At 43.1% G+C, this 27,922-nt stretch overlaps 3 protein-coding genes across 11 annotated transcripts; 2 read left to right on the forward strand and 1 right to left on the reverse strand.

The window, feature by feature from the left end:
* Window positions 1-900: 900 nt before the first annotated feature.
* LOC109892437 (N-lysine methyltransferase KMT5A-A-like) lies at window positions 901-7,428 on the forward strand. 4 transcript variants are annotated; one of them, XM_020484966.2, is made up of 7 exons: window positions 901-1,177; window positions 2,827-2,977; window positions 3,511-3,793; window positions 4,857-4,944; window positions 5,887-5,946; window positions 6,156-6,346; window positions 6,511-7,428. In XM_020484966.2, the coding sequence occupies exons 1-7, from the start codon at window positions 1,169-1,171 to the stop codon at window positions 6,719-6,721; spliced, it is 993 nt and encodes a 330-aa protein (XP_020340555.1). In that variant the 5' UTR covers window positions 901-1,168; the 3' UTR covers window positions 6,722-7,428. The 4 variants fall into 4 exon arrangements, with proteins under 4 accessions (XP_020340555.1, XP_020340556.1, XP_020340553.1 ...); XM_020484967.2 differs by having other exon boundaries at window positions 3,514-3,793; XM_020484964.2 differs by having other exon boundaries at window positions 902-1,177; window positions 2,827-2,983.
* A 401-nt stretch (window positions 7,429-7,829) lies between these two features.
* Window positions 7,830-10,182, forward strand: snrnp35 (small nuclear ribonucleoprotein 35 (U11/U12)). The gene is made up of 2 exons (XM_020484974.2): window positions 7,830-8,622; window positions 8,716-10,182. Exon 2 carries the CDS (start codon window positions 8,747-8,749, stop codon window positions 9,560-9,562), a length of 816 nt encoding a protein of 271 aa, XP_020340563.1. The 5' UTR covers window positions 7,830-8,622; window positions 8,716-8,746; the 3' UTR covers window positions 9,563-10,182.
* Window positions 9,820-25,565, reverse strand: rilpl1 (Rab interacting lysosomal protein-like 1). Of its 6 annotated transcripts, XM_020484969.2 has the most exons (11): window positions 24,954-25,565; window positions 20,809-20,956; window positions 18,088-18,206; window positions 17,570-17,668; window positions 17,317-17,463; window positions 15,894-16,055; window positions 13,298-13,348; window positions 13,057-13,211; window positions 12,775-12,882; window positions 12,355-12,442; window positions 11,514-11,627 (listed from the first exon to the last, which is right to left on the reverse strand). In XM_020484969.2, the coding sequence occupies exons 1-11, from the start codon at window positions 25,239-25,241 to the stop codon at window positions 11,622-11,624; spliced, it is 1,371 nt and encodes a 456-aa protein (XP_020340558.1). In that variant the 5' UTR covers window positions 25,242-25,565; the 3' UTR covers window positions 11,514-11,621. The 6 variants fall into 6 exon arrangements, with proteins under 6 accessions (XP_020340557.1, XP_031682181.1, XP_020340560.1 ...); XM_020484968.2 differs by lacking the exon at window positions 12,355-12,442 and having other exon boundaries at window positions 9,820-11,627; XM_031826321.1 differs by lacking the exons at window positions 13,298-13,348; window positions 15,894-16,055 and having other exon boundaries at window positions 9,820-11,627.
* Window positions 25,566-27,922: the final 2,357 nt, after the last annotated feature.

Here is a 27,922-nt window from a genome sequence, read left to right on the forward strand (position 1 = left end):
TTTGTCAATGTAAACATATATTTCCTATGCCAATAAAGCCCTAAAATTTAATTTAATTTAATTGAGAAAGAGCATTTACACAGTTTAGTCAGAATATTCAGATTCTGTAAAACAAGGATTTTTTTCAACAAATGATCAGGGTTACATATGTATCAAACATACATAAGTAATGGAAAGGAAACACAGACTCTTTGTTTATGTATTAAAAAATACTCCTTTAGTAATATCATTTGTAGGTAGAAGTTGGTAAAGAGTACAGTATAACAGTATATGATATTTTCTCCCCAAGTTCTGCAAAATGTCTAAGACATCCTGTAACTCATATAGCCTCCCAAATACCCCTTACGTAACTTTCCCTGGCAACAACATTTAATAAATCTAACCTCCCACTGACACCAGGAACCATCTTACCAGCAAGTAAAAACTCAGAAGTGGGTTTAACCGAAACTTGACCTTTCATCACAAGTATAGATAGGGTCATGACAAGGTGAACAAGTGTAAGCATCTTCAGACAGGTGGCTATTTTCATCAGGTCTGTGGCAGCCTTGTCTTCTCATAAAACCAGATAACCATAGTGGGATCCAGACAGGAGGAGTCTGAATGTCGACGCCTTCTGATTGTGTCTGAAGGTCACAACACTCAAAACAGGTTTTAACACACACACACATAGGTCTCCTGATGAGGAGACCTTACAGTTTATCATAACATAATTGCTTAACCCTTTAAAATGTATACGGCCTTGGTTTAACGCTCTTTTGATTTTTTAAATGATGATTGATGATAATAATTCATGTTGATTAATAAAATCAAATGCTTTGTGTGAAAGCTCTCGGAAGCCAACTCCGCGAAACACTGTCAGACAGCGCCTCCTGCTGACCTTACCTTATAAATACAGTCACAAATGTTCACATGGACCCTCGAGAGAATGAGTTACAATAAAAGATGGCGGAGGAAAGGAACCGTGGAAATTATATGGGCTGAATAATTTCAAAGCAAAACATACAAAAAAGTATCCTTTGTGGGGACGGAAGAGAGTGTACAAAGGCAGAGGAGAGATGACTGTTGTGTGACGCAGGGGACATACGGCTGTTGGATATTTTTTTTTACTGCAACAGAAGAGTGGACCGAAAGCCTTTCGCATAAAAAGACAAAAAACAAAATAAGACAAATGAACGGGGTACGTTGGCTGTAGCTAGCATGGTTAGCCAGCTAATCTAGCTGTATATGTTATCCTCTAACCCGGCACTAGCTAGCTACTCTATCGGTTGAATTAGCGAATGGTGAAATTAAAAGTTAGTCGCTTTCAGTGGGCAATAGGTATTCGTAGCTGAATTATCCAGTCACGTTTGGCATGTTCTCGAAAACCGCCTTGTCACAATTTAACGTGATAAATGAAGGGATTCAGCTAACAACTATGGAGCCCGTATAGGTGCATCAAAACTGTGACCGAGAGACTGAAAAATCAGCTTCTATCAAGGCCATCATAATGTTAAATAGTCACCACTAGCCAGCCTCTGCCCAGTACCCTGACCTTAGTCACTGTTAATAGCCAGCTACCACCCGGTACTTACCCTGCACCTTAGAGACTGCTGCCCTATGTCCATAGTCATTGAACGCTGGTCACTTTACATGTTTACACACTTTTACCCACTCTATCTATATAATGTATTCTAGTCAAGGCTCATCCTATATAACCACAGCTGTGCACACTTTCTAGTAATATACTCTGTATATATACACACCATTGAGTGTACAAATAATTAGGAACACCTTCCTAATATTGAGTTGCACCCCTTCCGCCCTCAGAACAGCCTCAATTTGTTGGGTATGGACTCCACAAGGTGTCAAAGCATTCCTCACGGATGCTAGCCCATGTTGACTCCAATACTTCCAACAGTTGGGTGGTGGACCATTCTTGATACACACAGTAAATGGTTGAGTGTGAAAAAACCCAGCAGCGTTTGCAGTTCTTGACACACTCAAACTGGTGTGCCTGGCACCTACTATCATACCCTGTTCTAAGACACTTAATTAAATATTTTGTCTTGCCCATTCACACTCTGAATGGCACACATACACAATCCCATGTCCAAAGGCTTAAATCCTTCTTTAACCTGTCTCCTCTCCTTCATGTACACTGATTGAAGTGGATTTAGCAGGTGATGTCAATAAGGGATCATAGCTTTCACCTGGTCAGTCTCATGGAAAGAGCAGGTGTTCTTAATGTTATTGTTCATTTTGATATTATTATTTTTATAAATTGTTTTGTAAATTTACCCCCTTTTTCTCCCCAATTTCGTGATATTACAATCTTGTCTCATCGCTGCAACTCCCCAACAGGCTCAGCAGAGGCGAAGGTCAAGTCATGTGTCCTCTGAAACATGACCTGCCAAACCGCACTTCTTAACCCCCACTCGCTTAACCAGGAAGCCAACCGCACCAATTGTGTCGGAAGAAACCCTCCCCTAATCCGGACAGCACTGGCCTAATTGTGCGCCGCTCTATGGGACTCCCGGTCACGGCCGGTTATAACACAGCCTGGGATCAGGCCCCAGGCTGTAGTGATGCCGCAACACTGTGATGCAGTGCCTTCAGTCTGCTCCACCACACAGGAGGCCCCGTTCTGATATTTCTTAATTTATTTTTGTATTATGTGTGTATTGCTAGATATTACTGCACAGTTGGATCTAGAAACACAAGCATTGTACTGCACCTGTGATAACATCTGCAAATTTGTGTACACAACCAATAAACTTTGATTTGACAGTCGCACACACATACTCAAAACAACAAATCATTGATGGCGTTCACCTCTTTCTTTGACAGGACATGTTACTAAACAGCCACTCCATCACTCTCCGAAACCAGAACCACAGCAAGTCCAAATCACCTTCCCTTGATGAGATGACCATCAAACTCATACAGGAGGGAAAGTACACTGGACGCTGCTCTATACAGAATGATGCACAGAGACAAGGTGACGGTATGTAGTGTGTAGTAGCCTGATCATTTAACTACTGCAGTGCATTCACGTCCTACTCTTTCCATTATGCAGTTCTGCTTGATCAGTTATCTTGTTGAGTGTGCAACAGATCTAGTTGATTAATCCACTCAAGTTGCAAGTGTTTGATCAATGTATTGTATAGAATTGAAAAGGCCTAGATCAATGTAAATTCTTGATCAATTAGCTTAATCCACTCAAGTTGCAAGTGTTTGATCAGCGTATTGTATAGAATTGAAAAGGCCTAGATGTGTAAATTCAGTGTAGAGACTTATTTGCATTGTGAATGCCGAGTAGGTAAACTTAAAAGGTTTGTTAAGAGGTTTGCTTCATCAGGATCCATCACTTCAGCCCTCCTTTATAAGTCACATCTTCTCATCACAAGTAAGAAGGAGCTGGGGGATTTGGTCTGAGCAGCATCTCAACAGTTTAAAGGGGTTTCCTCTCCTCATTTCCCATTTTACATTGGTGTTCTTAAGCAGACTTTCCTCTCTGCTTTCCCCACCCAGTAGCCAGGAAACTCAACTCTGAGGCGGCATTCGTCCTGAAGCTGGCGGATCGTGAGGAGAGCCACAGCCAGCGGCCCTGCAGGACAGAAGAGCACCAGGCCCCCCAGCAGCTTCTCCACTTCTCCCCAGTCTCCTGCCTCCACGCCCCATCCGAGCACTCCTCCCCTCCTGCCCCCAGTAACATCACCCACACCCTCCTCGCCAACAGCACCGCCGTTCACCTCGCCAACCAAAGGAGGGATATCCGACGCAAGGCCAAAGGAAAGAAGTCAACACTTAGAATGTAAGCTACCACTGGATATCATCAAAAGAAATCTGGTGTTTTCATACCTTGGGATGTCATAAATGCATGCACTAATCTGGAGCATGTAGATCATTAAGTAAAAGGGTGTATTTGGATTGAGACTGGTGAACTGCACATAGTTGGCACTTCTCCCATGTGTACCTATCTGGAGTACACTAAACTGAACTTGAGGTAGTGGAAGCTTGGGTACTTGTGTTTTTCTGCTTCCAACAACGCCTACATTGTTGACTTGCCAAACAGAATCAATTTGTCAAAACCTGTTTGGCAAGAAAGTTACAGATTTGCTGAAGTAGAAACAGGCTAGCACCCATATACCAATGTATTTGTGGCCTTACTGTCTAAAATCTTGATTTTCAATTTTACAATTGATTTACCATAAAGGGCTGCAACATCTCTGTTGTGCTTCTGTTGGACACATTGTGCTTCTGTTGGACACATTGTGCTTCTGTTGGACACATTGTGCTTCTGTTGGACACATTGTGCTTCTGTTGGACACATTGTGCTTCTGTTGGACACATTGTGCTTCTGTTGGACACATTGTGCTTCTGTTGGACACATTGCGCTTCTGTTGGACACATTGCGCTTCTGTTGGACACATTGCGCTTCTGTTGGACACATTGCGCTTCTGTTGGACACATTGCGCTTCTGTTGGTCACATTGCGCTTCTGTTGGTCACATTGCGCTTCTGTTGGTCACATTGCGCTTCTGTTGGTCACATTGCGCTTCTGTTGGTCACATTGCGCTTCTGTTGGTCACATTGTGCTTCTGTTGGTCACATTGTGCTTCTGTTGGTCACATTGTGCTTCTGTTGGTCACATTGCGCTTCTGTTGGTCACATTGCGCTTCTGTTGGTCACATTGCGCTTCTGTTGGTCACATTGCGCTTCTGTTGGACACATTGCGCTTCTGTTGGACACATTGCGCTTCTGTTGGACACGTGTTTGTTTGTTCACTTTCACAAGAATGTGGTCATGGCTCATATGTACCCGTAGATTTAAAAATGGTATTGATTGTTAATGTCAGTTCATACGTTTCCTTTCCAGGACAGAGAGTGGAAATTCCCAAAACCGCAAAGTAACAGACTACTATCCTATAAGGAGAAGCTCCAGGAAAAGCAGATCAGAGCTGAAGGTGAGGGTAAAGGGCATGTATTACCTTGTACCACTAAAATATTGACCAATATCATGCTGTTGTTATTAAGCAGTGTCCTGTACAGCGTATTGAAAGATAAACAAAGCTAGTGTGGAATGAGAACCTAGTTGTTTGAACACCCGTCATTCTGTTTTATCAGTCGCTCAGGGTTCATAAGGTCAGGAAAAGTCATGGAATTTTAAAATGGCATTTTCCAACCCTGGAAAATTATAAAATATGAAAAGTTTTGGGAAAGTCATGGAAATTAATTTAATAATTTCTGTTAATGTAATTTATTTACGCAGGTTTATAAAATGTTTGATCAATCAAACAAAAATCAACATATCAGCCAGGATCGCAATGACAATTTAGCGTGTCTGTGTTTGCGTACATCACCTGCATGCCATTAAGTTGTTTGATGCAGTGTTTCTGCTGCAGTCATTTAGCCATTTTAGAATTAGGCTGTAACGTAATAAAATGTGGAAAAGGGGTAGGGGTCTGAATACTTTTCGAATGCACTGTATGTCTGCCTCGCCGCTCACAGAATGGAATTTGCAACACGACAAGCTCCCGGGTTTTTAAAGTGTTCAAATGTTTTCGACCCACAATGTAATTGTTCTGAACCACAACCCAGCCCCCAGGTTGAAAGAATGTGTTCAGGCCACCCGTCAGCTGATTTTCAGAAGAAACACTGGTTTGAGGGCTTTTTGGTTGTTTATTTATCAACAAGGATTTGGTATATTTTGACCAAACAAAATATCAAACAAAGCTGACCTTTTTATGTTTGCAGTATAACTTTGTTCTTCCTAAATGGAAAAGGTTCATAAAATGTATAAGATGAAATTGACTATAATGGCATTAGCAACTATAAGGACTTGTGTTCTTCAATTAGTCTTATGACATAGTGATCATTACATGTCCTCTGTGCTTGTCTTCTCATAGTGTGAACAAAAGAAACACATCGATGATCTGATCATAAATGGGGTCGAGGAAGGAATGGAGGTACACTCATTGATCACAGCTTTTGAAACTTCACTATCAGACTGGCATGTTTATTTGCAGACATGAAATGCATCTCACATGCAATGTCCCCCCCTCCCCTGATTATTTGGAAATGCTTTGTTACCTTTTTTTAGCTTGTCATTTTTTTTAGCTTGACTTTTGGACTATATTGTATTCCAATATCTGAGTGAAATATATATCTGGTTCAGGTGCAGCATATTGATGGGAAGGGTCGAGGAGTGTTTGCCACCCAGTGTTTCCAGAAGGGCCAGTATGTAGTGGAGTACCATGGAGACCTGCTGCAGATCACCGATGCCAAAACAAAGGAGGCCGAATACGCTCTCAACCCTACCACCGGCTGCTACATGTACTACTTTCAGTATATCTGCAAAACCTACTGGTAGGTCAAAACACTTCCAATTGCAAAGCAATTTCAGTGTTCTCAATGTTTGCAGCACTAATGCAGTCTTTGTTTTTAGTTTCATGATACAATATCTTTTCAACCATAACCAACGTGTTAGATCAACTTAATACCAGCGTTCTTTCAATTGCTTCTTCCTCTAGTGTGGACGCCACGAAAGAAACGGGTCGCATGGGTCGTCTGATCAACCACAGTAAGAATGGCAACTGTCAAACCAAACTCCATGATATCAACGGGATACCTCACCTCATCCTGGTGGCATCGCGAGACGTCGATGAGGGCGAGGAGCTGCTCTACGACTATGGCGACCGCAGCAAATCTTCCATCGCATCCCACCCCTGGCTTAAACATTGATGGAGACAGCTCGAAGAAGAATGCTAACAACACCATGGTTTCTTAATAGATTGTTTTTTTTTATGTAAAAATTGCCTTAGCAACAATGTGTTAGCACATTTTTTTCAGAGAGGGGAATGGGCGTGTGTTTGCGCACAACCTAGGAGGAGGCAGTTTCGAGGATGGGTTAGGTTACAGTGACTTAAACACATTTAGATCCAGATACATCTTCTAAATGTTTGCTGACATCAATACTTTTTAATATATTTATCCGTCTATATGAAACATGCTAGTTTTTTCCAGCACATTTCTTTTTGTATATTTTGTATTACTGGTAGACCAGTGCTTCCACGGCATGCAGGTTGTAGTTTAGTGTAATGCATTTTTATACAAAGTTTTTCATAGTCGGTTGTATAGTAGTTAGTTGCTCAGCAATAATTATATTTATGGTGCCAGAGCCCTTTCTGATTGATGCAGAAATATGAGATGCAAACTTATGAGCCCTCTTGAAAAGTTTCCAAAAAGCTGGAATATGATTCCAACCATTGAAACTTACAATATTTGAAATGTAAATTTGATGCCATGTTAAGTAGAGTTGTTTTATGAACTTGAACAAATCTTAACACACAACTGTAAAAATGTCCACAAACAAATGCTCCATAAGGAAGTATTTAAATATGTATGCTCGGGTGGAGGCATTGTTGAATAAACATGTTTTATGCAAAGTATATATTTTTTCTCTATTTTATTACTTGTAATACTACTGTCCTGAGAGCATCAGACAGATCACCTCTGTTATTTGATGTGATGATTGCATGAGGTTGTCCTTCCCTGAAACACATTGATATAAAAGGTTTTATAAATACACTGTTTAAAGGCACAGTAACACATGTTTCTATTTTTAAAATAACGTCTATAGGACTGGCTTTACGGGGTGGGCTTGTTCATATGTGTCACCAAGAGAAGTTCTGCGATGGTCGGGAAGGGAAATGGCGAGAATTGTGGACGAAATGGAAGAAATAGAGAAAAGGTTGGAGAAGCAACAGCTGTGCTGGAGTGCGATCAATATTGGATGACCGTGCTGATGATATGGAGCGGGAGGACAAGGGTCAAGGATCTGAATGGTCTAGTGGGAAAAATAGGGATCATACTGAAAGCAGTGGAGAGTCTAGTGTAGAAAGCAAAAAGCTCAAGGTAGGACAAAAGAGTAATAATGTGTCCGAGTGAGTGATTTGATGAGATCACATGGACTCATTTACAACCTATCCGTCTAACTAATGCCGTATAGAAAGAGAGCCCAGTTCATTAGAAATGGTAGGTTGCTAATATTTTGTTAGAGCCAGGCTCAGCAAGGGAATCTTCTGCAAATGGAAAAGCCTAATGGGAAGATTAAAAGCAATGTACCTGGAGCTTATGCTAGGTTGAGGTGAGTCGTCACGGTGGTCCCAATATCTATGTCCACAGATGATATTAAAGAAAATGTTAAGGGAGGCAGAGTGACTATGGCCAAAAGGTTGATCAGTAGGAAAGCGGGTCAAATAAGTAAAAGCTTATCAGTGATGTTGAGGTTTGAGAAAGTTTTGCCGGGAAAAGTATAGATAGGATTCCTTAGTTTCAATGTCAGAGAATTTTGAGGTTGTGGTAGAAGTTAGTAGCGATTTATTTTGTTTTTACTTGTATTTTTCATGGAAGTACAGAATTGGGCAGATCATGACTGATCGTACATTTCAGCAGAGTAGGTGGCAGCATGTACTTTAAACGTACATGCGGACCGCCATGATATCGAAGAAGAAGAAAGCAGGCCTTACTGAGACACATTTCTTACCGGAACGTACTGAATTAAAACATTTCCTACACGGGCTGTTTTGAGTGATGCACAATTCTTTAGATTCCGACTGGTGTCCAACTTGCAGCGACGTCTTGTAAGTAATGACCCACCCCAAAATGATCAGTAGCTATGTCGCAAACAAATGTACATTTTATGTACAGTTTTTTAAACAAATCTTTTTTTTCAGCCACATTGTTTAGTGTCAGAGAAATAGAGTTATGAACGACTGGAGTCCAGTGGCAAAAGTCTACGACCCTCTCAAGGCGGGCAGCATCGATGGCACAGACGTGGAGCCCCATGACCGGGCCGTCTGGAGAGCCATGGTCGCCCGCTACAAACCCAATAAAGCCGTGGTGGGGGACCCGCTCCTCACTCTATTCGTGGCCCGCTTGAACCCTCAAACAACGGAGGAGAAGCTGAATGAAGTGTTTTCCAATTACGGGGATATCCGCCGGCTGCGCCTAGTGAGGGACATAGTGACTGGGTTCTCTAAAGGCTATGCCTTCGTTGAATACAAAGAGGAGAGGTCCGTGGTCAGGGCGAGGCGAGACGCCAACAAACTAGTGGTGGACCAAAGTGAGTTGTTTGTGGACTTCGAGCAGGAGAGGACCCTGAAAGGATGGGTACCTCGTCGGCTGGGCGGAGGGCAGGGGGGCAAGAAGGAGTCTGGTCAGCTGCGGTTTGGTGGAAAGGACAGACCCTTCCGCAAACCCATCAACCTTCCTGTCACCATGAACCAGGAATGGGGTGGTGGTAGCAGAGAGTGTGAGAGAGGAGAGAGGGAGGAGCGCTACAGAGATGGGTCCCTGAGCCGTGAGAGAGAGACTGATTGGGGGAGTAGGGGGAGGAGAGATGACCGAGACAGAGGGAGAAAGAGGGGTGTAGAAAGGGAGTACCACCGAGAGAGGAGGGATAGGAGTTATGAGCGTGAGTCGACGAGAGAGCGGGAGTCGATGAGAGAGCGGGATGACAGGAGAGAGAGGGATGACAGAAGACTCAGGGATGATAAGTACAGACACAGAGACAGGAGATGAAACTCTGTGGTTCCTCTGACTTCTCTGACATCTGAAAGGATGCATGGGTGGAGAGTGAGGTGGAGCAAGTAATACAAAAACGTGTGGACTACATTGGTCTTTTTTTTCTCACCTGGATAGTGTGGACAGGTGATGTCATCTGTAACCTTCTGCTGGCCTGGCTCAGCAGGGTGTTATTATCTACCTGTTCTTTATGCAGTGAATAAAGTTTGTTTTACAGTCTGATTTTGAAGAAAGTTGACATAATACATTAAACATTCTGGGGATCACCATATTTATTGAGTTTGCATATCTGAAAAAAAGGCAACAAGCTGTATGAAAACTGAGACATTTATCATATTTAAAATCCTTCCAATAGAAATCTACTTGGTGTGAAGCGGGTCCATAAAGTTTGTTGCAAAAGAAGGATGTCTTGCATATATTGACATCTTCCCTCATCTTCCCTTGTTTGGATAGATTCTGTATTTATTTCCCCTTTGTGTACATTTTGGTGTAGATGTTGCCACCAGACAAGATATAACCTTTCTCGACTATCAATCCCTTTTGTCACAAATAAGTGTTGCCCTAGTTTTGCGCCTTGATTAAGTGTCTTGCATCATAAAATAAATGATTGAAAAGTTGTCCAGTCATAGTAATAGTATTAATGATCTCTTAGCATAGTGAGGCTGAGGCGTTATGTCTGCCTGACTGCTGAAGTCAGGACTACTCATTTTATCAAGAACCTCCCTCATCCACACTAACCATTTTACTTCTCACAAACCATCTTGCAGCCACGGCACAGAGTTTGGCAAACTGTCATCCATGTTTAAACCAAATATTCCACAACGACATTCAAATTTGCATTCTCAATGGTGTTTTTAGTTTGTGTTGTCACATTTGGTTCCAACATGGCGCCCATTCAAAATGTACATGTATATATCAAATACAGTTAGCCAAACTTGCATATTTTTGTCTCTCTTGCTTCATATGCACACCACTTGGCTAGTCCTGAAAACAAAAAAGCAGCAGCAAGCAGCATCTAGTTAAATAATTCCAAAACAAAAATACTGTCTTTCCATAAGACATTGTAAAACTACAACCTTCTGTGCTTCATTCACCACTGGAAAAATATAAACCCATAACATTTTCTTTAAATTGGGCAATCCCATCTCAACACCCAGTAACATATTAATTTATGTGCAAGGTCGATCTGTAAAAGAAAAACACCACATCTGTTCACACACTTTTTAGCTGGTGAGGTGGGTCTAGCTCAGGACCAAGGGAGTATAAAGATGGTTCAGAGCCTACTACATCTGGGTCAGCACTGCCACCATTATTTGAATCATTAAAAAAACATGCCCACTTGTCTTCAAAGTTTCTTTACTGGATTGAACCCTCCTCTTTCTTCTTCTGTGTCCCATGATTCTCTATCTGGAGTGTCTCGTGTGGTTCCTCTATCTCGCTCTCCTGTCACCTCGTTCCACAATCCTTCCAAGCCTGACACTGTGTATCTCTCACACGCCTAGTGTATCCCTGCCTGTTCTAACACAAAGGGAACCACTGAGCATCCATCAATTCTGGTGGGTTTCACTTTGGGATAAAGAAAGGCTCCTCTTCACCCTCAACCCTCTGTGATTCCTGTCACTTAGAAGCAAAAATGTCACACAATCCCATTGTGCTGCAGCAGGCACACTAAGCACAGTCCCAAGGCAAGGCAAGGATTTTACTGCCAAAGCCAGGGTGGTTAGGTTTCACTACTCTAGATGCTGGGTGAATGACTCTGTTACTTAGAGCTGATGGTATTTCAGTGTCAGTATGTATTTCAGTTGGTGGATGGCTGTGCTGAGCTGTAGGTGTGTGTACTGTGCAATAAGCTAACCTTTACGATGCCTTTAAGTGCATTGCAACGTTACAGGGAAAGAGTTCTGAGTGACATCAAACGCTGTCCAATCACTACATGTGCTGCAAAGCTTCCTGGGCCTGTTCCGTGTACACCTCATCATTCCCCGCCCACGAGCTGAAGCTGTCATCAAACTGTGCATTCCGCTGGGAGTTCCGCCTCTTGTCACGAGAGAAGAAGCTAAACCTGGGAGAGAAGAGGAAGCAAGGAAGAACAGAGGAGGGAAGAGTCGAGAAGGACAGAGAAAAAAGTGGACTTCACTACTCAGCGTCATTGTTCCTTTATGTTCTCCAGACATATTATTTAGAGTCCTGGTTATAACTGTTAAAATACATAGAAGTGAGATGCATTTCTACCAGTGGAGGCTGCTGAGGGGAGGACGGCTCATAATAATGGCAGGAAAGGAACTAATGGAATGGCTCATGTGTTTGATGTATTTGCTGCCATTCCACCTATTCTGCTTCAGCCATTACCATGAGCCCGTCCTCCCCATTTAAGGTGCCACCAAACTCCTGTGATTTCTACCTAGTGAGTTATGAGTGGAGACTGAAAGTGCATCTGGGTTAGAGCACAAAGCAACAGGGGCAGAGCAAAAGCAAAAGTTTTATACAAATCTGTTAGTGAATTGGAAACGGGAGTGAATAAACATCCTATTCTGATTGGCTGATTCTAATGATCTACCATCTTCACACTGGACAGTGATTTAGATATCCCCACAATCAGCCAATCAGAATAAAAACATCTACAGGGGGTGGGAGTGTCCATGCAGGTCCTATAAACAGGGCCCAGAGTTTTTACTGGTTAGATCACAAGGTAAGAAAAAACTCCTGGCCACACAAATAAAAGCATTGGATGGGGGGTGTTAGCTAAGATAGTGAGTGACACAGAGGCCAACCAATGACAGGGCTCGTACAAGAGATATGAGACGTCTGATTGGCTGTAAAGTGGGGTCATCTGGAATCAACCCAGCCGCCACCATCGGCATTATGGCTGTGAAGATCCTGTCACACAGAGGTACACACACACACACACACACACAGGTATAAATACACACATGCGTATACCCGCACAAGCACATACACACACAGACATTCACAAAGAGGCAAGCAGAGAGAGAGAGAGAGAGACAGAGGGAGAAGGACCACATCAACCACAGCCCATTTCATTTATATTCTTCTGCTGTGAGATGTAGCCATGTTACTGGTGTTGTTGCCAGATGGTGGTTACTTTAAACCACACTTGCTGATTTAGTTGACCAGGAGATAAATGCACGTACGCATCATAAATGCGACATGTTAAAGGTATCCAGTGTATCTGTGTGATTGGTACGTACAGGCGTTTGATTCCTGACTCAGGCTGTGCGTTGTGTCGGGGCCGTGGCCTCAGCTGTTCGGGGGATGGGGAAGGAGTGGGAGGCCCGGTCTCATCCTCCACCTCTTCACTGGAGAGAGGAAGAACAGTCATCACTCCACTACCATCATCATCATCAGCATTGTCAATATTATTCACTTTTAACTTCTTAAATTAAACCTGACAAACTGCGATAATCTCATCTGATTATGTTTATGTTTTTCTAAACATGTTCTGTTTGTATGGTAAAAATAAATATGGCTGCCTTTTGTAGTAGGCGACCTCCTCCTGCAGCACGAACACTTTGGACTTGAGCTCGTTCCTCTCATGCAGAACGTCTCTCAGCTCCTGTAGTGTGAACCGGGGCCTGTTGGGATCCTTCTGGTCCAGGCCGTCCACCTCCTCATCACATAGTGCCTCCTAGTGGGGGACAGCCACATTACACCATGGGATGATGAAAGGAAGAGGAGGGCAGGAAAGGAAGGAATAGAAGAAAGGAGGGATACCTTGGTAAAATGTTGAAACAGAGCAGGTGTGTCCTGATCACACATCGCCTCCTGGTGGCACAGGAAGAGAACTGTAGGTCAGACCCTGGGCCCTGTTACAATACTAAGGCAATGCACCCTTCTCTCCTTCCTTCCTGCCTTCCTTCCTTACCTCAGATACTGAGCTTCAGACTAACTCATTGCTTGCAACCAACAGAGGTCAGTCATGCAGCAAACAGTCTTTTAGCAAGTCACTATGTAGCAAATGAAGCGTGAAAAAAAGAGGCATGAACAACCAGTCATGCTATTATCATGACTGGCTAAACTAACGTTCTAATGCTCTAAGTTCTGTTGGTGCCAACTACATACTTTGCCATTGCAGATGAAAGGGAAGGGACTGAACTAGTCCATGGGGTGTCAGTGCAGTCTATGTTTAGATGCGACAGCTGCAGTTGTACAGTCTGACCCAGTTATCTCACACACACACACACACACACACACACACACACACACACACACACACACACACACACACACACACACACACACACACACACACACACACACACACACACACACACACACACACACACACACACACACACACAGTGACATAGTTGGTAGAGGGACACTTAATTCACACATGCTCTGTGCCATCTAAATCAACATTTAGGGTGTTCAAACTGGGGTAGTAGAACTGCAGGCAGGAGCACACACACACTCCCACATACACACTGTGCATGTACAGTAGCTGGCAAAAGTTTGGACACACCTGCTCTTTCATTTGTTTTTCTTTATTTTTTACTATTTTCTATATTATAGAATAATAGTGAAGACATCAAAACTATGAAATAACACATATGGAATCATGTAGGAACCAAAAAAGTATTAAACAAACAAAATATATTTGAGATTCTTTAAAGTAGCCACCCTTTGCCTTGATGACAGCTTTGCTCAACCAGCTTCATGAGGTAGTCACCTAGAATGCATGTCAATTAATAGGTGTGCCTTGTTAAAAGTTAATTTGTGGAATTGGTATACAGAAGATAGCCCTATTTGGTAAAATACCAAGTCCATATTATGACAAGAACAACTCAAATAAGCAAAGAGAAACGACAGCCCTTCATTACTTTAAAGACATGAAGGTTAATCAATCCGGAATATTTCAAGAACTTTGAAAGTTTCTTCAAGTGCAGTCGCAAAAACCATCAAGCGCTATGATGAAATTTGAGGACCGCCACAGGAAAGGAAGTTACGGTTACCTTTGCTGCAGAGGATAAGTTCATTAATTAGCGTTAACTGCACCTCAGATTGCAGCCCAAATAATTGCTTCACAGAGTTCAAGTAACAGACACATCTCATCCTCAACTATTCAGAGGAGACTGCGTGAATCAGGTCTTCATGGTCAAATTGATACAAAGAAACCCCTACTAAAGGACACCAATAAAAAGAAGAGACTTGCTTGGGCCAAGAAACACGAGCAATGGACATTAGACCAGTGGAAATCTGTCCTTTAGGCTGATGAGTCCAAATTTGAGATTTTGGGTTCCAACTGCTATGTCTTTGTGAGACGCAGAGTATGTGAACGGCTGATCTCCGCATGTGTGGTTCCCACCATGAAGCATGGATGAGGTGTGATGGTGTGGGGGTGCTTTGCTGGTGACACACTTTATTTAGAATTCAAGGTAGACTTAACCAGCATGGCTACCAGAGCATTTTGCAGCGATACGCCATTCCATCTGGTTTGCTCTTAGTGGGACTATCATTTGTTTTTCAACAGGACGATGACCCAACACACCCCCAGGCTGTGTACGTGCTATTTGACCAAGAAGGCAAGTGATGAAATGTTGCATCAGATGATCTGGCCTCCACAATCACCCAACCTCAACCCAATTGAGGTGGTTTGGGATGAGTTGGACAACAGAGTGAATTAAAAGCAGCCAAAAAGTGCTCAGCATATGTGGGAATTCCTTCAAGACTGTTGGAAAAGCATTCCAGGTGACTACCTCATGAAGCTGGTTGAGAGAATGCCAAGAGTTTGCAAAGCTGTCATCAAGGCAAAGGGTGGCTACTTTTGAAGAATCTCAAATATAAAATATATTTAGACTTGTTTAACATCTTTTTAGTTACTACATGATTCCATATGTGTTATTTCATAGTTTTGATGTCTTCACTATTATTCTACAATGTAGAAAATAGTAAAAATAAAGGAAAACCTGTGAATGAGTAGGTGTGTCCAAACTTTTGACTGGTGCTGTATATATATACTGTATATATCTTTCCCCGACACACACACTGACTGTAACATATGCATATGCACACTCCAACACATACTGTATCCATACACAATCCCTCACTCTTCATCTTACTCTCAAACACACACTTATGTGGTAAAGTTTAGTTAGGGAAAAGGGTTCACTGACTCACATGCTGAACTACCAAGGTTTGCTGGATCAAAAACACAGTCCTTGACCGGTCACCCAGGCAGCACACTGTTCTCTAGCTAAACCAGCATCTATAGAACACTGTTTAGGGGGACGGTGGCGGTGCAAAGGTTAGAGGTCACGACAAACACACCATTCTGGGGGCGGCTAGCTAGCTAGCACTACGGTGTTACCCATAGCAACACTGCCTCTTCCTCTACATCCTCATCAGCATCCAGGGACGGGAGACGCGGGGCGGGATCGTAACGCCCCAACCTCAGCTCTGGGGGGTAGTGTCTGCCTGGTTCGGGCCAGCCCACACCCTGAATCCCCGCCTCTGAGGAGGGAATACCAGGCTGGTGGGAGGGGGAGGGGAGTTATTGTACCTTTTTTTATCCAGGTTAGTCTCACTGAGATCAAATCTCTCTAGAAAATTCTTACAGACATTGTAAAAGGAAAGTGAAAACATAAATCGTACTGCAGAGTATTGTGGGTGATGAGTGTACAACTGAGGGTACAACACATTAAGAACACCTTCCTAAATATTGAGTTGCACAGCACCTCAGAACAGCCTCAATTCATCGGGGCATGGACTCTACAAGGTGTCGAAAGCTTTCCACAGGGATGCTGGCCCATGTTGACTCCAATGCTTCCCACAGTTGTGTCAAGTTGACTGGATGTTCTGGGTGGTGGGCCATCCTTGATACACATGGAAAACTATTGAGTGTGAAAAACCAAGCAGTGTTGCAGTTCTTGAGGTACACAAACGGTGCACCTGACACCTACTACCATACTACATTCAAAGGCACTTCAATCTTTTGTCTTGCCCATTCACCCTCTGAATGGCACACAAACACAATCCATGTCTAAATTGTCTCAAGGCTTAACAGTCCTTCTTTAACCTGTCGCCTCCCCTTCATCTACACTGATTGATGTGGATTTAACAAATGAAATCCGTGAGGGATCACAGCTTTCACCTGGATTCACCTGGTCAGTCTATGTCATGGAAAGGGCAGGTGTTCATAATGTTTTGTCCACTCAGTGTACGTGTTACACTTGCTGTATGAAGTCTGTAAAAAATCAGTGTTTCATTTGGCTACCAGTGAACCCATTTGGTGACTATACAGGCCATTGTCAGGTCACTTTTAGCTGTCCTGAATTTTCTGGCTGCCATTCTGTCTCTTTTTATATCCCTCTGGTTGGTTGGCTGGCTGGTTGGCTGACTGTGGAGGGGTAGAAGGGAGGAAGGCTATTTCTGTCCTGGCCCCCTCCCTCCACCTCCAACCCCTCATATGATAGCTAGGTCATGTTTTCCGGTGAGGCAGAGACTCCATGCTCCCTGACTCACTAGCTACAGCCAGGCTCTACAGGCTGTGAGTCAGACTGCTATAAATTAACTCAGGCTGCAAAGATACTCTCATAGATGTGGAAAGAAAAGAGAATACCAGCACACTGTGTGTGACTCTGCCAGAGGCTGCCAGGGTTATAATGTAGCACCTGGGTCTGCTGGGAGCATGTCTGCCTGTATAAACTGTATAGTTACATGTGCAGGTGAGTGTTTCCTGTGTAGCTGTGCCTGGCTGGGTTTGTTGCGACCTGAGCCGGTGTTGTTATTACCTGTGCAGGGGATGGGAGCTGGGGAGGAGGCACCTCTGGACCCTGAGGGGGCATGTCTCCTTGCAGTCGCTCCCTTAAACGTGTAACTTCCTGCCGGAGTGCTCCCATTTCCTGTACCCGTGCCTGAGCTCCCGCCTCCAGTTCCACCTTAAACATACAAATATAATACATTTTAAAAATAATTCTAAACTCTTTTGTTTTGCAAATACAGTTGGTAAAACAATATGTATTACACATCCTAAGGGCTTGGAACCTTCTGCTCGATGAGGGCTTTCCCTTGAGCTTCCACCACAGAGATTTTATGGCGCAGGTCATGGTTGATCTTCATCAGACGAGACTGCTGCTGCTGGAGCTAGAAAGAGGTGAAGGGATGGAGGGGAAGGGAGATGCAGGGATATGGATGGATGGGGTGGAGATAGAGATAGAGGGGGAGAAATGAGAAGACGTGTGAGAGAGAGTTAGGGGACAGGCAGAACAGAGAGCGGGTCACAGAGAGAGAACAAGTACAGGAGGATGTAATAAAGAGGGAAACAGAGAAAGAGAGAGAGAAGAGAGTTAATTGATCCATCAAATCAATACACTTGAATAAATAAACAGATTCCCCACACCCTACAAGGAGTCCCTGACCCCTGACCACTGACTTAAGGTCAGCTTTGTGTTCTCCCTCCTAATGGCTAAGGGTAGAATTGGGGAAGGGTTAGCTGATCTTAGGTCTATGTATAGGGAGGGACAACTTCTACCCCAAGCAAGCGCCCATCCTGCCGCCCTTACTGCCTCAATGTCCTCATTCTTGAGCGTGAGCTCGCGGTCTTTGGCTCGGATCTCGTCTCTCTGCTTGTCCACTACCTCCTTCAGCTTCTTCATCACCTGACGCTCCCGCTCCGACATACCTGGCAACGCAACAAATCAACTTCAGATCTGACAACCTGAGATGCAGAGCAGAGAGGGGTAAGTATAGAGGAACAATATAAAGGCCTGGCAGCCAAGACACAGGAGAAAGGAGCCAAGTTAGAACAACATGAATACCCTGTGTGTGTTATGGGTACACATGTTGAACTGCATGGGAGAATACATCAAGTGAATATGAGCACAGCAGCGGAGTTCCTGTCTGTGAGCCCGACTAGGTTTAAAATAGAAAACAGCACACACACCTGATTTCTCTGACACAGACACTGCGTACCCCTGGCTGACAAAGCCCTGAATATAAACGATGGAGGAAGCAAGACTTTTAAACTTCAGTCAGGACTCACTGAGCAGGTGGAGAGGGGACTGGGGGGACTTTGTGGAGACTTACGTGTGCGTGAAGCATGACTATGCAGTGTGTGTGTGTCTAGCAGGTGTACGGAACACTGAGGGTGGTCTGTCTCTGTGCCCGTCTTCTTGTATGTGTGTGTGTGCGCGTCAGGGGGACTGTATCCCCTCTGTGACATCACAACAGAGCCACTCATGCAGTGATGAGTCTGGCTCAGCCTCAAACACAGAGAAGGCCTCCTTTGTGTGTGTGTGTGTGTGTGTGTGTGTGTGTGTGTGTGTGTGTGTGTGTGTGTGTGTGTGTGTGTGTGTGTGTGTGTGTGTGTGTGTGTGTGTGTGTGTGTGTGTGTGTGTGTGTGTGAGAGCGAGGGAGCGACGGTGCACATTGAGTGTACAAAACATTAGGAACACCTACTACTTCCATGACAGACTGAGCAGGTGAATCCAGGTGAAAGCTACGATCCCACTCACTTCAATCAGTGTAGATGAAGGGGAGGAGACAGGTTAAAGAAGGATTTTTAAGCCTTGAGACAATTGAGACATTGATTGTGTATGTGTGTCATTCAGATGGTGAATGGACAAGACAAAACATTTAAGTGCCTTTGAACAGGGTATGGTAGTAGGTGTCAGGTGCACCTGTTTGAGTGTGTCAAGAACTGCAACGCTGCTGGGTTTTTCCCACTCAACAGTTTCCCGTGTGTATCAAGAATGGTACACCACCCAAAGGACAACTGTGGGATGTTTTGGAGTCAGCATGGGCCAGCATCCCGTGGAATGCTTTCGACCCCTTGTAGAGTCCATGCCCTGACAAATTGAGGCTGTTCTGAGGGTGTTTGTATAGTATGTATGTGTAACCCACATTCTTTCAATATTGTTATTGTGTGTGCACTGTAAACCCAATGTGCCCCATTACTAAAAGCTTTTGAGGAAACCTGTTACATTTAATATACTGTATCTTTTAATATATGATTTTGTAGTCATTACTCAAACTGATAGAGTCACTGTGACCCTGTAGGGGGTCCAGATTTAAGTTGTAACAGCTTAAAATGTTTGAGTCTCCTAATATAATTTCCCAGTGTGTCTTGCCTTTTCAACTGAATTGTAGTTACCACCCATGACTGTATTTGTTAGTGACAGAGCCATGGTTGTTCAATTCGTTCATTCTCAGTCAAAGTGAGTTCTTAGGTGAATGTTATCATTATAATTAAACTCATAACAATACATTCATATCTCATAAAGTCTTATTTTGAGGCCAAGCTTTACCTGTCACGTTCTGACCATAGTTCTTTTGTATTTTCTTTGTTTTAGTGTGGTCAGGGCATGAGTTGGGTGGGCAGTCTATGTTTTCTGTTTCTATGTGGGGTTTCTTGTTTGGCCTGATATGGTTCTCAATCAGAGGCAGGTGTTAGTCATTGTCTCTGATTGGGAACCATATTTAGGTAGCCTGTTTTCTGTTGGGGTTTGTGGGTGGTTGTTTTCAGTCTTTGTGTGTCTGCATGGTTTCGGTTGTCGTGTTGTAATTTGAAGTGTTCAGTTTTTTGATGATTATTATTAAATCAAGATGAACACTAACCACGCTGTGCTTTGGTCCTCTCCTTCTTCCACTGACGACAACTGTTACATTACCCTACAACAGTGGCCTGAAACCCATGGTTTACAGGCCACATCAGGCCTACAAAATTCTGGTAACTTTATTGAAATTCTCATATTAAACATTTAAAAAATCCCACAAAGGATTTCCAGGAATAATCCAACCGCGATTTCTGGAAAACTTGGAAAATTTACCAGAATTAAGCAACCCCAGGTGCAAGTCACATTATATTGGCTTTCAAAGTGATGTGTAATTCCTATTGGTGTCCAGCTGAAGTTAGGATATCCAACAGTTTCAATGTTTATTCACACGAAACCTGCATTCATAATGACTGACAAGTTTAGGAGCCGTGTGAGCAGGCAACCTAAGCCATATAAACTGAAACAACATTTTCAGTAACGGGTGCAAAAAATCTAACTAAATGATTGGATTAGTTTAGTATACGATTAATCAATCAATCACTCAATGTACATGCAAAAACACAGATTTTAAAAACAATTTTAAAGAAGTTAATTTGTTATCATAACTTAAATGGAGTTGATGTGACTTCTCATTAAGTTTTGAGACAGTACCAGATAAACATTTAAAGTAATAATGCATGTGTGGGTTAAGAGTCCAGGGTGTAGAGTGAGGGGTTTAGGGTTGAGTACCTTCGTGCCTCTGTAGGTCCTCTTCACTCATGGGATCTTTGATGGACATGTTAGTGAGAAGAGTCTTGTTCTCTTCCTGAAGTTGAGCGATCTGAGACAACAGGTCCTGGGCCTCCCCTCGCCATACATCTTCTACCAGCTCCAACTCCTACACACACACACACATACACACACATAGAGTTAACATATACACACACACAGAGATACCTGGTCTGCCCTGAAAGAACTTCACTTGACTCTATGTAAACTGGATACCATACATCCTGAGGCTGCCTTTACATACATCATGCCTTTACATACAGCCTTTACATACGTCCTGAGGCTGCATTTATTATAACCGGGGATTTTTACAAAGCTAACCTGAGAACTAGACTTTCTAAATTCTATCAGCATATTGAATGCGGGACACGGGCTGCTAGCATTCTGGATCATTGCTACTCTAACTTCCGTGATGCATACAAAGCCCTCCCCCACCCTGCTTTCGGCAAATCTAACCATGACTCCATTTTGTTGCTCCCAGCCTATAGACATAAACTAAAACAGGAAACGCCCGTGCTCCGTTCTGTCCCACGCTGGTCTGACCAATTGGATTCCACTCTTCAGGATTGCTTCGGTCACATGGACTGAGATATGTTCCAGATAGCCTCAGACAACAACATTGATGTATACGCTAACTTATTAGCAAGTGCATCAGAGATGTCGTACCCTCTGTGACTATTAAAACATTTCCTAACCATAAACCGTGGATTGATGGCAGCATTCACGCAAAAATGAAAGTGCGAACCACCGCTTTTAATCATGGCAAGATGACTGGAAACATGACCGAATACAAACAGTGCAGCAATTCCCTCCGCAAGGCAATCAAACAAGCAAAGCATCAGTATAGAGACAAAGTAGAGTGGGAATTCAACGGCTCAAACACAAAACGTATGTGGCAGGGTCTACAGTCAATCACGGATTACAAAAAGAAAACCAGCCCCGTTGCGGACATCAACGTCTTGCTCCCAGACAAATTAAACAACTTCTTTGCTCGCTTTGAGGACAATACAGTGCCACTGACACGGCCCGCTACCAAAGCCTGTGGGCTCTCCTTCTCCGTGGCCAATGTGAGCAAAACATTTAAACATGTTAACCCTCGCAAGGCTGCCTCAGAGCATGCGCAGACCAGCTGGCTGGTGTGTTCACGGACATATTCAATCAATCCCTATCCCAGTCTGTTGTCCCCACATGCTTCAAGATAGCCACCATTGTTCCTGTTCCCAAGAAAGCTAAGGTAACTGAACTAAATGACTATCTTCCCGTTGCACTCACTTCTGTCATCACGAAGTGCTTTGAGAGTCAAGGAGCATATCGTCTCTACCATACCTGATACCCTATACCCACTCCAATTTGCTTACCGCCCCAATAGGTCCACTGACGATGCAATCGCCATCACACTGCACACTGGCCTATCCCATCTGGACAAGAGGAATACCTATGTAAGAATGCTGTTCATTGACTACAGCTCAGCATTTAATACCATAGTACCCTCCAAACTCGTCATTAAGCTCAAGACCCTGGGTCTCAACCCCGCCCTGTGCAACTGTGTCTTGGAATTTCTGACGGGCCGCCCCCAGGTGGTGAAGGTAGGAAACAACATCTCCACCCCGCTGATCCTCAACACTGGGGCCCCACAAGGGTGCGTTCTCAGCCCTCTCCTGTACTCCCTGTTCACCCATGACTGCGTGGCCATGCACGCCTCTAATTCAATCATCAAGTTTGCAGACGACACTACAGTGGTAGGCTTGGTTACCAACAACGACCAGACGGCCTACAGGAAGGAGGTGAGGGCCCTCGGAGTGTGGTGTCAGGAAAATAACCTCTCACTCAATGTCAAAAAAACAAAGGAGATGATCATGAACTTCAGGAAACAGCAGAGGGAGCAAACTGTTGCATATCCCTGACTCTGCGTGCAATGAACGCAAGAGAAGTGACACAATTTCACCTGGTTAATATTGCCTGCTAACCTGGATTTCTTTTAGCTAAATATGCAGGTTTAAAAATATATACTTCTGTGTATTGATTTTAAGAAAGGCATTGATGTTTATGGTTAGGTACATTCGTGCAACGATTGTTCTTTTTTCGTAAATGCGCTTTTGTTAAATCATCCCCCGTGTGGCGAAGTTGGCTGTCTTTGTTAGGAAGAAATAGTCTTCACACAGTTCGCAACGAGCCAGGCGGCCCAAACTGCTGCATATACCCTGACTCTGTTGCAAGAGAAGTGACACAATTTACCTAGTTAAAAGAAATTCATATTAGCAGGCAATAATTAACTAAATATGCTGGTTTAAAAATATATACTTGTGTATTGTTTTTAAGAAAGGCATTGATGTTTATGGTTAGCTACACGTTGGAGCAACGACAGTCCTTTTTCGCGAATGCGCACCGCATCGATTAAATGCAATGCAGGACACGCTAGATAAACTAGCAATATCATCAACCATGTGTAGTTAACTAGTGATTATGATTGATTGATTGTTTTTTATAAGATCAATTTAATGCTAGCTAGTAATTTACCTTGGCTTCTTACTGCATTCGCGTAACAGGCAGGCTCCTCGTGAAGTGCAATGAGGCAGGTGGTTAGAGCATTTGACTAGTTAACTGTAAGGTTGCAAGATTGAATCCCAGAGCTGACATGGTAAAAATCTGTCGTTCTGCTCCTGAACAAGGCAGTTAACCCACCGTTCCTAGGCCGTCATTGAAAATAAGAATGTGTTCTTAACTGACTTGCCTAGTTAAATAAATAAAGGTGTAAAAAATGTATATATAAATAAATAAATCCGATAAATTTCCGATTGTTATGAAAACTTGAAATCGGCCCTAATTAATCAGCCATTCCGATTAATCGGTCGACCTCTAGTGTGAGGTGCATCTTCCTGGCATGGTTTAGGACCACTCATTGGCGCATTAAAGCTCTTCTGTTGGTGTTTCCTTTATTTTTCCAGTTACCTGTATGTGCTTGTGATAAAATGTAATCCACAGCTATTTTTTTATAGAGAAGCTATTGATCCTCTGTGGCTAAGTTAAGCTCTCTGGTTTATTTTGAACATTTGAGACCCAGCTCCTGTGGTTCCAGTAATGTATTTTTTATACATATATAATATTAATTCTGCCCCTGGGCCCCCTACGGGCTTGGGCCCAGGGCAGAGGAACATAACTTGGGATAGAGATATAGGTTTCATATAAATGTGACATGTTGTAGACCTACTAGCAAATTGGATGCAGTCTATCACAGTGCCATCCGTTTTGTCGCCAAAGCCCCAAATACTACCCACCACTGCGACCTGTACGCTCTCGTCGGCTGGTCCTTGCTACATATTTGTCGCCAAATAGGTAAAGCTTCGCCTTATCTCAGCTCACTGGTCACCATAGCAGCACTATTGTGTAATTGACTGTACGTTTGTTTATCCCATGTGTAACTTTGTGTTGTTGTTTTTGTCGCACTGCTTTGCTTTATCTTGGCCAGGTCACAGTTGTAAATGAGAACTTGTTCTCAACTGGCCTACCTGGTTAAATACAGGTGAAATAAATAACATTTAAAAAAGTGAAGAGTTGTGCTGTGACCCTATATATTCAGTAACATATTTTTTTCCTAATAGACTACCTTGGCTATTGCCCCAACTCAATAATACTATAATGTTTCTATATCCAACATATCCTAATTAATTTCTGTGACATAACAGCCCACACATAGCAATACAAGAAGTGAAATGTAACAATGTAGCCTATCCACAGTCAATCAAGTTGTCATTAATGTCAGATTCATATTTTAGAGGGGGTATATCAGTGGTTAGATTTTCAATTATATTAATATATAGTATCGGCCAACTATTCAAAATTCCTAGTACACTTTCAAAGTTATTGTTATAACAATGTAATTGCATTATTCTCATGATGGCAAATTAGTTGCCTTCTCTTTCTGTTCTTTCTATTTGTTTTCTTTCTTTCTTTTCTATTTTTTGTTACCAGTATTGTCATATCTTCACCTTAAATGATTAGGCTATTATGCCTATTATTAGGCCTACTGTTTTAAATTAGGCTACGTTTGGTAACAACTACCCCTATTATTAATATCAGGCCTATGATTTATCTCATCCTTTTGTGACCTTCTTGTGTTTCTTCTCTTTCTCCAGCCGGTCCATCCTCTCCAGCCGTAGTTTATCCAGCTCCAGCCTCAGCTCATCTGTCTCCGGGCTGATGCTGTTCCTACTGACCATCACCTCCACGATTTCCAGCACCCGCACTACTTTGGGCATGAGCCTGGACAGAGCCTCGCAGCCGTACTGATCAATGATCCTCTCAAACTCTTGGCCCACTACCGCGGCTATGTCATACACGTCCATAACCGTTAAATCGGTCACATTCTTTTCCAACGCTGACCCGAACTCCTCCATGTCTGGCTGGGTGGGTGAGTTTGTATTCTGACTGTACCCCGCTCTGGCTGCTTTCCGCAGACCCACCCTGCCTACCCGGTCTATTATATTTCCTTCGCCACAATAAACTTCCTCCCTTAGGAAAAACTATTGACTTTTCGTCGTTCGGATCGTTCTGTGTGTATCTGATCCACTTCAATAAGTCCTTAAATGCGTATCGATTGCGTTTTTCTACTCCTGTCGGACGTCTTGTAAGGGATTTTTGATAAATTTGATGAAATCACCCGGCGCTGTCCCATTGTGGTCTTGTCTTTGCTGTCGTTCTTTTCCGATTCTGTGGTCAGATTGCAGTTTGTAATGCGCATGTCAGGAATATCAGTCGCATGAGGTCGCTGCTAGTTTGAATTTGGAAAAAATAATAGAACATGACATCTCAGTCTGAGTGGTATATTATCTCCCACTAGTGGCAACAAAAAAAATTCAGTTGTGACAGAATACAGGGAACATAGCCATATTTTTCCCATAGTCGGCTAAGGGATTTGAACCGTCAGCCTTTTGTTTACTGGCACAACAGTCTTAGCCACTAGGCTACCTGCCATCCTATGCTGATAATTAATGAGGGGAGAAGGATTACACATAGACATCATAATTAATCCCACAATATTAGAAATCAGATCAGTGTAATGACTGGATTGTGTTTATTATAGAAAGGATAACATTGACTATGGAAATCCATCCTGCACTACAGTATACTGTCAAATGAAACATGTACAATATAATAAACTTAAAATAGTCATCAATAAAATACATACATTGGTCCAATATGTAAACACATACTTCAAGTAGTAGACTATAAGGCCTAACACATTCACAGATAAAACTATTCCGAAAATTTGGCTAACCACGCTTCTTTTCTTTCATTGAGTGAGTTTTGTGGGAGAAGGAGGAGGAATTTATTTACATTCATTTTATTTATCTAGGCAAGTCACTTACAATGGTGGCCTACCCCGGCCAAACCTGGACAACGCTGGGCCAATTGTGCGTTGCCCTATGGGACTCCCAATCACAGCATGTTGTGATACAGCCTGGAATCAAACCAGGGTCTGTAGTGACGTCTCTAGCACTGAGATGCAGTACCTTGGATCACTGCGCCACTCGAGAGGGGGAGGAGGAGGAAGAGGATGGTGAGGAAGGAGGAGGAAGAGCAGGGAGGAGGAGGAGGAGAGAGAAACAAACAAAGCAAAGTGCAATGGGAGGGGTAATGACATAGCTGTAGGGAGGTGAAACTAGACAGGAGATTTACATGATGATACACTGGAACTTGGTACTGATTCACTAGACCTTAAAACAACATACTGGTAAGTGGAAAGACAGAAATACCTAGAAACAATAGAACACATGCAATGGGCTTTTCTAGTTTTTATGTTACCATTGAGGGATAGTTGAGTTTATCTTACCAAAAATCAGATTGTGAGGATAAAACACAGCACAAAATGTGATATTAGTGAATCATTTAATACTGCACTTGAACTTATGGTTTAAGGCTATCGAATGTGTTGAGGTACAGTACTTTGTGTACTTAGTGGGTAGATAAACTCAGCAAAAAAAGAAATGTCCTCACTGTCAAAACTGCGTTTATTTTCAGCAAACTTAACATGTGTAAATATTTGTATGAACATAACAAGATTCAACAACTGAGACATAAACTGAACAAGTTCCACAGACATGTGACTAACAGAAATTGAATAATGTGTCCCTGAACACAGGGGTCAAAATCAAAAGTAACAGTCAGTATCTGGTGTGGCCACCAGCTGCATTAAGTACTGCTGTGCATCTCCTCCTCATGGACTCCACCAGATTTACCAGTTCTTGCTGTGAGATGTTACCCCACTCTTCCACCAAGTCACCTGCAAGTTCCCAGACAGTTCCCAGGAATAGCCCTAGTCCTCACCCTCCGATCCAACAGGTCCCAGACATGCTCAATGGGATTGAGATCCGGGCTCTTCGCTGGCCATAGCAGGACACTGACATTCCTGTCTTGCAGAAAATCACGCACAGAACGAGCAGTATGGCTGGTGGCATTGTCATGCTGGAGGGTCATGTCAGGATGAACCTGCAGGAAAGGTACCACATGAGGGACAAGGATGTCTGTAACACACAGTATTAAGATTGCCTGCAATGACAACAAGCTCAGTCCGATGATACTGTGACACACCGCCCCAGGCCATGACGGACCCTCCACCTACAAATCGATCCCGCTCCAGAGTGTAATGCTCATTCCTTCAACGATAAGCGCAAATCTGACCGTCACCCCTGGTGAGACAAAACTGCGACTCATCAGTGAAGAGCACTTTTGCCAGTCCTGTCTGGTCCAGCGACAGTGGGTTTGTGCCCATAGGCGACGTTGTTGCTGGTGAGGACATGCCTTACAACAGGCCTACAAGCATCGTTCTTTTGGTGTTTTTCAGAGTCAGTAGAAAGGCCTCTTTAGTGTCCTAAGTTTTCATAACTGTGACCTTAATTGCCTATCGTCTGTAAGTTGTTAGTGTTTTGACGAACGTTCCACAGGTGCGTGTTCATTAATTGTTTATGGTTCTTTGAACAAGCATGGGAAACAGTGTTTAAACCCTTTACAATGAAGATCTGTGAAGTTATTTGGATTTTTAGGAATTATCTTCAAGACAGGGTCCTGAAAAAGGGAC

The sequence above is a fragment of the Oncorhynchus kisutch genome, linkage group LG6 (genome assembly GCF_002021735.2).
Source record: "Oncorhynchus kisutch isolate 150728-3 linkage group LG6, Okis_V2, whole genome shotgun sequence".
NCBI lineage: Eukaryota > Metazoa > Chordata > Actinopteri > Salmoniformes > Salmonidae > Oncorhynchus > Oncorhynchus kisutch.